The sequence below is a fragment of the Entelurus aequoreus genome, linkage group LG10 (assembly GCF_033978785.1).
Source record: "Entelurus aequoreus isolate RoL-2023_Sb linkage group LG10, RoL_Eaeq_v1.1, whole genome shotgun sequence".
In the NCBI taxonomy this organism is placed as follows: Eukaryota; Metazoa; Chordata; class Actinopteri; order Syngnathiformes; family Syngnathidae; genus Entelurus; species Entelurus aequoreus.
In genome coordinates this window covers 36,962,943-36,973,456 of record NC_084740.1, presented here as the reverse complement: position 1 = coordinate 36,973,456, position 10,514 = coordinate 36,962,943, and the positions used below count along the sequence as shown (strand labels likewise).

Here is a 10,514-nt window from a genome sequence, read left to right as displayed (position 1 = left end):
GAACAAGAAAATATGGAACTAAAAAAATTTCTGCAACAAAGATCACAAAAACCAGGATTTGGAAAATGATATAGATCCAGATACAACATTTTTCTCCCACATCAGTAATAATTGTTTTTATTATACAGATGATCAATATAATAGCAACATTAAATGTGATAACAAATTGTCAATTATTCATTTTAATAGCAGAAGCTTGTATGCAAACTACAACAACATTAAGAACTTTTTGGAACACATCAACGAACCCTTCAAGGTGATTGCTGTCACAGAAACATGGATGATAAAAAAAGGAATAGATTTTGATCTGGAAGGATGACTAAATTACATCAACAGAACCAACAAAAATGGAGGAGGAGTAGCTGTGTACATGATGAAGAACCTGAACTACAAAGTGAACAGGAAGTGAACAAAAAGTTTTAGCAACTGCTATGTATAGAAAAGGGGTAGGATTAAATAAGCTCTGCTTCTTCCTACTCCTTTTCCAACATGTTGAAAAGAGATACTGGAAATTGTGATGTATCATGTTGTATGCTTGCATGTTCGAAATAAACTCAAACTCAAACTATATGAACAAAAATTTGAAAAGGAATTTTACCTTTGCAACCATTATACTATTGGCTATGTTTTATATTCTTAATACCCGACCTGTCTTTTGTGCCTTTAAAAAATATTTAGAACTCTACATTAAAACACTCTCTACCTCTAACAACCAAAAAGCTGTGAAAACGATGATGCTGTGTTCCAAATTTATGTTATTTGCTGAAATTGAGTGAGCCTATGGCTTTGTACTAATTGTTTATTATATATATCTTTTTTTGTATTCTATTTTAGTTACTTTGAATTGACAACCCCCTGGCGCTGTTTTATACTGTTTTTGTATTTATTTTGACTCTTGTTTCTCGTCTGTTTGTAGTTGTTGAAATTTATAAATAAAGGTTTTAAAAAAATAAATAAATAAAACTTTTTAAAAATCTGCTAAACAAAAAACAAAAAAATCTGTGTCAGACTCCTTTTTAGTGGTAGGCCATTAGGTGAACAAGGAAAAAGTGGCTAGAAAGGGATTTTCGTTCTGTCTGGGCACTACTCCTTTTTTTTTTGCATTTTTGCATATAGACAATGTCATTGTGGACATTAGGTTAAAAGTTCTCCGCAAAATATCCTGCTGTTTTTTTAGAGCCATAAATGTATAAAAATAGGAATTTCAAAAAAAAGAAAATCTTATGCCGCTGTTTTTTCTTTTAAATGTATTTACATTAATTCTGGAAACAGAATCTCTCTCACAAATTGACATTAATACATATACCTAACATTTGAGACAAATATTTTAGCATTGGTATACTTTAATTTGAATTTAAACCAGTTGAAAAGGATTTGCAAATCATTGTATTCCGTTTTTATTTACCATTCACACCACGTGCCAACTTCACTGGTTTTGGGTTTTGTATATAAATATTTTTTTAAAGAATCCATTTTTGGATAAAAAACAAGCTATTATGGATATTGTTAATGTATCATTTGTATACCAAACTTGTTGAATCAAGAATCAATTCTGAATGGAATCATTATTCCGCAAATCTAAATCAAATCGTGAGGTGACAATAGATTCCCACTTCTAACATACTGTATTTTTGTCTGTCACAAAAAGAACAAATACATTCAGGCATGAAGTATTTATAATAATAATAATACCTGGGATTTATATAGCGCTTTTCTAAGTACCTAAAGTCGCTTTACATGTTAAAAACCCATCATTCATTCACACCTGGTGGTGGTAAGCTACTTTCGTAGCCACAGCTGCCCTGGGGTAGACTGACGGAAGCGTGGCTGCCAATTTGCGCCTACGGCCCCTCCGACCACCACCTATCATTCATTCAACATTCATTCACCGTGTGAGCGGCACCGGGGGCAAGGGTGAAGTGTCCTGCCCAAGGACACAACGGCATGGTAAGAGGCGGGGAGCGAACCTGCAACCCTCAGGTTTCTGACACGGGCGCTCTACCCACTACGCCATGCTGCCCCTTAATCGAGGTACATTATTTACAGCCTTTGGCGGGTCACATCTGGCCCCCCGGGCTTTGAGTTTGACACTTTCGCTGTATATGATATACCGTATTTTTCGGACTATAAGTCACAGTTTTTTTTCACAGTTTGGCCGGGGGTGCGACTTATACTCAGGAGCGACTTATGTGTGAAATTATTAACACATTACCGTAAAATATCAAATAATATTATTTAGCTCATTCACGTAAGAGACTAGACGTATAAGATTTCATGGGATTTAGCGATTAGGAGTGACAGATTGTTTGGTAAACGTATAGCATGTTCTATATGTTATAGTTATTTGAATGACTCTTACCATAATATGTTACGTTAACATACCAGGCACCTACCTTCTCAGTTGGTTATTTATGCCTCATATAACGTACACTTATTCAGCCTGTTGTTCACCATTCTTTATTTATTTTAAATTGCCTTTCAAATGTCTATTCTTGGTGTTCAATCAATCAATTCCTTTATTGTCATTGTCATAATAACACTTAAGCCATACATGTCAACAAGATTTTGTTTGAGCTTTGTCTAGCGGCATAGAAACTGCATTGAAGTGCAAGTTGACCATAGTTTACAGTTTAGCATTGTCAAGAAGATTGCGAATAGAGGGGCGTGGGGGTGGGAACAGTCAGATGTCTGATGGGTGTTACGTTGATGTTGCAGCAATGCAATGTCCAGAGCACAATTATTGAGGTGGTGAAGAGTGAGGTAAAAAGATGGCCCGGGGCAGGCTGTTCATTTAGCAGTCTCACAGCCTGGGGATACAGACTGTGAGACATTCTGGTGGTCCTGGCGCGAATGTTGGGTTTTATCAAATACATTTCCCCAAAAAATGCGACTTATACTCCAGTGCGACTTATATATGTTTTTTTCCTTCTTTGTTATGCATTTTCGGCTGGTGCGACTTATACTCCGGAGCGACTTATACTCTGAAAAATACGGTACAAGTTTATTTTCAAAATATTCTACAAAGATATATATCATAAGGAATGTAGGGTAAAATATTATTAGTTCATAACCCTTGTTACTCTTGTATTTATTCATTTTAAATGTTGTGATTGCAGTGATATACATCTATCAGAGGAAGTAAAGGAAAGTATTTTATTGGAAAACAAAGTGGATGCATACAGTGTGAGTGTGTGTGTGTTCAGAAGTCAATTGAAACCAGGATCACAGTGACGTTATCAGCGCAGCCTCGTCGGACCGCCTCAGTGGCCAACTGTTGGCAAGCAGCCTCAAACTGCTCTTCCTGGTCCGTCAACCTCTGGTCAGCACTACCCTCCTGCATGAAGAGTATGTTCACATTTCTCATGCCCTTTTCATGTAATCCAGAAGAACAAGCAATATTAGTACCTGAAGGATGTCGAGCACAAATTTGACGGCATCATCCGCAGAAAAGACTTTGAACAAGCCGTCACAGGCCAATATGATGAACCTAAGAGGTGACAGGAAACAGTTTTTAGGGATCCTTCTCCTTGTGCCGGCATGTGTGTGTCTTGTTCTTGCCTGTCATTGCACGTGAGCTGACACCTCCTCAGGTCGGGCGTGGATATGACGCCGCAGCGTTTGTACTGGCCGTCTCCGATGGAGCGAGACACCTCCAGGACGCCCAGCACCCTGCCGTCTCTGCGGCGAGACAGGAGGTATATCTTATACCTTGACTGGTGCGAATAGGAGAGAGTCCTAAATGCGGGGTGTTGCCGGACCTGACGGTGCCTCCCGCTCTCTGGATCCTCATCCTCTCCTCGTAGATAGTCGGGTTGTGTTCATTACTGAGTGCCAGCGTCGTCGGCCGCCGCTCACTTGTGGCTCCTCCCTCCGCCTCCATCCGACACAACACCGCCTGCACACAGACGCCCACATCAGGACTACTGAAGAACGCGCAGGGCTGGGAAATGGCCGCTGCGCTGTACCCGGCTGTCTCCCAGGTTGGCCACGTAGACCACGTCATCCAGCACCAGCATGCATGTCACCGTGGAGCCGTCTTTCCACGCTGGCTTCCTGAGGAACACACAAACAAACAACAATGGTGGGCAACTTTGTCTTCTTCCAATTTGGAAAGGGACCATTGTCTGTCCACCAATCCACACACATAATATGCTGCCCCCTGGTGGTTTGAAATGTGGAATATGACATCCTAATATGGTACGTCAACTTAAGAGTTTTTTGAGATAAGAGCTGCCTCCGGGATAATTGTTATGTTTACATTTGCAAGCAATTCGAGCGGAACACAGCCAGTCAGCACCATACGGAAACAGAATGAGCCAATAACGCCAGCCAACAATGTTAAAATATTATCAAAAAGCTGCTGATGGTGTGTTTGCCAGAGAAGCAGCTAAAAAGACATACCGTAGAAAACCATTTTCCAAGGTAAATGCTGTACATTGTTACTTCATAAAACTACTGTAGTTGTTAGTACTACATTCTATTGTATTGTTTTTATACAATATTTCCTATCTAAATTATTTTAAAAGTTACATGTTAAGAAATGTGATGTTTTGGGGGGAACAAGCACCATTCAAATTTAATTCAATTCATATCAGTAGGACGCGTTGATTTGAGATACATGTGTTTTAAGCTACATGTGTTTTAAGCTCCTAAAGTGAGAGTCTACTGCAGAGGTCTTCAAACTGTTTGACCGGGGGGCCTGATTGGGTGAAAATATCTGTTTGTATAAATATATATATACAAATAAATATATGTATATATATATTAGCACACAAAGAACAACATTGTCATGTACACAATAGAACAGTACGGTGAATGATGATGACAATGTCAAATAACAGGTGTGGTGAATTATGTCCTTAAAGGCCTACTGAAATGAATTTTTTTTATTTAAACGGGAATAGCAGATCCATTCTATGTCATACTTGATCATTTCGCGATATTGCCATATTTTTGCTGAAAGGATTTAGTAGAGAAAATCGACGATAAAGTTTGCAACTTTTGCTCGCTGATAAAAAAGCCTTGCCTGTACCGGAAGTAGCGTGACGTCACAGGAGCTAGTATTCCTCACAATTCCCCGTTGTTTACAATGGAGCGAGAGATTCGGAGCGACAAAGCGACGATTACCCCATTAATTTGAGCGAGGATGAAAGATTCGTAGATGAGGAACGTTACAGTGAAGGATTAGAGAGGCAGTGATGGACGTATCTTTTTTCGCTCTGACCGTAACTTAGGTACAAGCTGGCTCATTGGATTCCACACTCTCTCCTTTTTCTATTGTGGATCACGGATTTGTATTTTAAACCACCTCGGATACTATATCCTCTTGAAAATGAGAGTCGAGCACGCGAAATGGACATTTAAAGTGACTTTTATCTCCACGACAATACATCGGTGACACACTTAGCTACTGAGCTAACGTGATAGCATCGTTCTCAAATGAAGATAGAAACAAAAGAAATAAACCCCTGACTGGAAGGATAGACAGAAGATCAACAATACTATTTAACCATGTACATGTAACTACACGGTTAAAAATTCTCAGCCTGGTAAGGCTTAACAATGCTGTTGCTAACGACGCTAAGGCTAATTTAGCAACTTAGCAACCGTACCTCACAGAACTATGATAAAAACATTAGCGCTCCACCTACGCCAGCCAGCCCTCATCTTCCCATCAACAGCCGTGCTCCCCTGCGTTCCAGCGATCGACGGCGCGACGAAGGACTTCATCCGTGGGTTTGGCGGCAAGCATCGGCTAGGCGTAGTAAGTAGTCCTTGTTGTGTTGCTGTAAATATTGTACTTAGCTGCTAATACACCGATCGATCCCACCTACAACGTTCTTCTTTGCAGCCTCCATTGTTCATTAAACAAATTGCAAAAGATTCACCAACGCAGATGTCCAGAATACTGTGTAATTTTGTCGAAGAAAACAAGAGGTTTTTGTATCGGGTCGATGGGGTCCAACCACTTCCGTGGATTTTGTGACGTCACGCGCATAAATCATATCCAAAGGAGTTTTTCAACCGGAAGTGTGGCGGGAATTTTAAAATTGCACTTTATAAGTTAACCCGGCCGTATTGGCATGTGTTTCAATGTTAAGATTTCATCATTGATATATAAACTATCAGACTGCGTGGTCGGTAGTAGTGGGTTTCAGTAGGCCTTTAAATCAACCGCTACAATATATATATTTTTGTTGATATTGTCCCCATTCTATCCGGCTGCGCAAAACACTAAATATATCCAAAGAGCTAATAAAGTCAAACACAAATAAGGTGACAAGAGAAGTATTTCACACTTCTCTTATCTAAAGTAGATCTGTACAGCAGATATAAATCAGTCTTACTGGCTGGACGCTTTCTTCAGAAAGTCCTCGTCCGTTTGGCGGAAAGTGTCCACCAGACACTTCTTCACCAGCTTGTCCAGGTTGTCAGTTTCACCTGCAAGACACACAATGGGCCATGTAGGGGACAATGTTGATTGATGCAGAATATCCCCTTTTACTGACCTCGGGGAAACTTCTTGGCCAGAGTGTGGTGAAGATGCTCCGCTGCAAACCGGGACGCCCGAGAGCCTCCGTGGCCGTCAAACACGGCGAAATACGACACCCGCGATCTTGGGGACGCAGGCATGGAACGGGAAACGTCAGCCAATAAGAAAGTGTCGCACTGGAGATGTGCGTGGATGCGTCTTACACTTGACTGGGTCGCGCCGACACACAGGTGCTCATGTTGGGCAACAGCACATGAGCGTCCTGCATCTCGTCACGCTCGCCACGCCTCGCCGCCACATAGCCTCTCAACACGGGGAGGCCTGAAAAAAACACACACAGTAAATCAGCTGCGTCTTTGCAGCGTGCATCATGACAAGCCCCCCTTAGCAAAGTATGCAAACAAACATTGTGACAGAGGTGAAAACCTTCTCTACAAACTTTCTTGTTCTCATCTTCCTCTTCTTCTAGAACCGCAGGACACTCTTCATCCTCTCGTTTTCGTTTCACACTCTTCTCCTCTTCTTTGTCGTTTTCTTTGTCGGATGGTGGCAGGAATGTAACACCTGCTGAGACAGCACCTGACCACACAGAGTACAGTTAGCACATTTTAAATCACCACCTCCTGAACCCGTACGTAAGACGTATCAATAAAGAATTGGTTTGATAAAACGTTCAATATACTTAGACAAACTTTAATGATCCACAAAGGAAATTGCTGCACACAGTATCTCAGTTACAAAGGATGTAAAGGATAATGCACACAAGGGCACAAAAAGAGGGTGAAAATAAAAGGTAAATAAGCACACCAAAAATGTTGCATAATAACAATATAAAAAATAACATACGTAATATATACATATTATATATATACATATATATAATATATACAATATCAGGCCTCGAATTTTAACTTTTTAAGGTCAAGGCAAGTGTTGCCTTAAAAGGAGGGCTCATATTAATTTTTAATATAAACTTGTCAGCTTTTTGTCATTTCATGATGCCTTTATCTCTATTTTTACATGTTGATAGAGGGAGGTATTTTTATTTAATATATTTAAAAAATATTTATGTTATGTACATTTATATGTACAGTCGCGTTTAAAAGTCTACATACACTTGTATAGAACATAATGTCATTGCTGTCTTGAGGTTTCCAATACTTTCTACAACTCTTATTTTGTTGTGATAGAGTGATTGGAGCACATACTTGTTGGTCACAAAAAACATTCATGAAGTTTGATTCTTTTATGAATTTATTATGGGTCTACTGAAAATGTGACCAAATGCGCTGGGTCAAAAGTATACGTACAGCAATGTTAATTTTTGGTTACATGCCCCTTGGCAAGTTTCACTGCAATAAGGCGCTTTTTGTAGCCATCCCAAGAGATAGTTCTTCTCAAGTTTGTCTTTGTTTACATTTTCACATTGTGCAGTATTTTGTTACACTTTATTAAGCATTTCTTACATATTCCATAGTTTTGCACCTTCATTCCAAGAGGTAATTGTTAATAGTTCAATGTGATTTTATAATTGTGTTTACATTGTTTGTTTGAGTGTTTTCCATAGTTGTGTTGACATTTTCTTTCCTTTCTGCCTTTATAGCTGAAGGAGATTATAATCAGAGGGAAGATTACATTTAATATATGTTTCTCCTGGTCCCTATTTTCGATACGTCATAAAAATATCAATATTTGTCGATATCGACCGTTCTAAAAAAAAAAACACTAGACATGCCCAGATTACAAGATTATGCTTCTAGAACCTTTTATTTGAAAACAGTATTTTATTTATTCCATCACTTAAATGTGGAACACTAATACACTTTATGTACTCATTCACAATTTACAAAAGGCACACAGTTCTACACTATAGACAGCCTGTAGACCACTGCATCTCTGTCTGGATTGGAACCTGCAGTGCCTCAGACTGGAAGTCTGCAGAGAGTGGTGAGGACGGCGGAAAAGATCATCAGGACTCCTCTTCCTCCTATCCAGGAAATCGTAAAAAGCCGCTGCCTGACCAGGGCTCAGAAAATCTGCAGAGACTCCTCCCACCCCCACCAAGGACTGTTTTCACTGCTGGACTCTAGAAAGAGGTTCCGCAGCCTCCGTAGCAGAACCTCCAGGTTCTGTAACAGCTTCTTCCCTCAGGCCATAAGACTCTTGAACGCATGATAATAATCCCCTCAATTCCCCCCAAAAACGGACTACCTCGCTATATAATATACATCCATAAACGTGGATGCATATGCAAAAGTGCAATATATTTATCTGTGGGTTTGGAAGTTGCCAGGAGAACGGTACATTTCGGACTGCATTGTGCCGAGTGTCAAATTTGGTGGAGGAGGAATTGGATTGGGCTTGGCCCCTTAGTTCCAGTGAAAAGAACTTTGAATGCTCCAGGATACCAAAACATTTTGGACAATTCCATGCTCCCAACCTTGTGGGAACTTCCTCTTCCAACATGACTGTGCACCAGTGCACAAAGCAAGGTCCATAAAGACATGGATGACAGAGTCCGGTGTGGATGAACTTGACTGGCCTGCACAGAGTCCTGACCTGAACCCGATAGAACACCTTTGAGATGAATTAGAACGGAGACTAAGAGCCAGGCCTGCTCGACCAACATCAGTGTGTGACCTCACCAATGCGCTTTTGGAAGAAAATTCCTATAATCACACTCCGCAACCTTGTGGACAGCCTTCCCAGAGGAGTTGAAGCTGTAATAGCTGCAAAAGGTGGACCGACATCATATTAAACCCTATGGGTTAGGAATGGGATGGCACTTCAAGTTCTTATGTGAGTCAAGGCAGGTGGCCAAATACACTATATTGCCAAAAGTATCTCCCCATCAGTCAATCTTTAAGACGTGAAGTGACTCCTAATGAACAATAATTTCATTACAAATCGATCCCCTTGTCGGTGTATCAATTACCGGAGCAATCACGTCCAAGAGGTTAATCAATGTAACAAATTAAATGAATTAAACCCCTCACTCACCGGCCTGAGTTGGCTCCGGTAGGTCGTCAAATAGATCCATTCTGACTTTTGAACTGCCAGCTACAGTCTTCAGCTAGCTTAGCCTAGCCTAGCCTATGTTAGCTTAGCCTTAGCCTGGCTGTTTCTCTGGGACACCGCAGTCGTGAGAGCTCCTGCAAGAGCAGGTCGGGTTTTCTAATAGCCAAAGATATTCCAAAGATTACCAAATAACAATTTTGACAGAAATATTTGTTGTTAAACAGTCATAATCTAGCGCATGAACGGCAGCTACACTGCTAACAGCGGGGACGTTTTCTTCTTCATTGGCTGTTCTAACGAGTCAACCCATGTCAAGGAGCGTTAGCGCCCCCTATGTGTTGGCCTGTGTAGCGCACTTCCTCAACCTCATTCGTTGTTTAGAATAGAATAGAACAGAAAAGGCCTACTGAAATGAATTTTTTTTTATTTAAACGGGGATAGCAGATCTATTCTATGTGTCATACTTGATCATTTCGCGATATTGCCATATTTTTGCTGGAAGGATTTAGTATAGAACAACGACGATAAAGATTGCAACTTTTGGTATCTGATAAAAAAAAAGGCTTGCCCCTACCGGAAGTAGCGTGACGTAGTCAGTTGAACATATACGCAAAGTTCCCTATTGTTTACAATGATGGCCGCATGAAGTGAGAGAGATTCGGACCGAGAAAGCGACAATTTCCCCATTAATTTGAGCGAGGATGAAAGATTTGTGGATGAGTAAAGTGCAAGTGAAGGACTAGTGGGGAGTTGAAGCTATTCAGATAGGGAAGATGCTGTGAGAGCCGGGGGTGACCTGATATTCAGCTGGGAATGACTACAACAGTAAATAAACACAAGACATATATATACTCTATTAGCCACAACACAACCAGGCTTATATTTAATATGCCACAAATTAATCCTGCATAAAAACACCTGTGTGTTTGTTATGCTAGCTCCTCTGCTAGCTCCTAGCTCCATAGAACACGCCAATACAATTCAAACACCTGATCAACACACA

At 40.5% G+C, this 10,514-nt stretch overlaps 1 protein-coding gene across 2 annotated transcripts; it reads right to left on the bottom strand.

Annotated features, from left to right (window-relative positions):
• Positions 1–207: 207 nt before the first annotated feature.
• Positions 208–9,804, bottom strand: ilkap (integrin-linked kinase-associated serine/threonine phosphatase). Of its 2 annotated transcripts, XM_062060714.1 has the most exons (10): positions 9,494–9,804; positions 6,920–7,072; positions 6,697–6,814; positions 6,510–6,616; positions 6,348–6,441; positions 3,966–4,053; positions 3,759–3,895; positions 3,559–3,678; positions 3,406–3,487; positions 212–3,334 (listed from the first exon to the last, which is right to left on the bottom strand). In XM_062060714.1, exons 1-10 carry the CDS (start codon positions 9,531–9,533, stop codon positions 3,200–3,202), a joined length of 1,074 nt encoding a protein of 357 aa, XP_061916698.1. In that variant the 5' UTR covers positions 9,534–9,804; the 3' UTR covers positions 212–3,199. The 2 variants fall into 2 exon arrangements, with proteins under 2 accessions (XP_061916699.1, XP_061916698.1); XM_062060715.1 differs by lacking the exon at positions 9,494–9,804 and having other exon boundaries at positions 208–3,334; positions 6,933–7,072.
• Positions 9,805–10,514: the final 710 nt, after the last annotated feature.

Bases quoted from the DNA above. Each gene is read 5' to 3' on its own strand.
- ilkap (XM_062060714.1), bottom strand. From the start codon at position 9,533: ATGGATCTATTTGACGACCTACCGGAGCCAACTCAGGCCG. The intron at 6,617-6,696 runs GTAAGACGCATC...TGCGTCCCCAAG, and splicing joins TCGGCGCGACCCAGTCAAGT to ATCGCGGGTGTCGTATTTCG. The intron at 3,335-3,405 runs GTACTAATATTG...CTCTTCATGCAG, and splicing joins TTGTGCTCGACATCCTTCAG to GAGGGTAGTGCTGACCAGAG.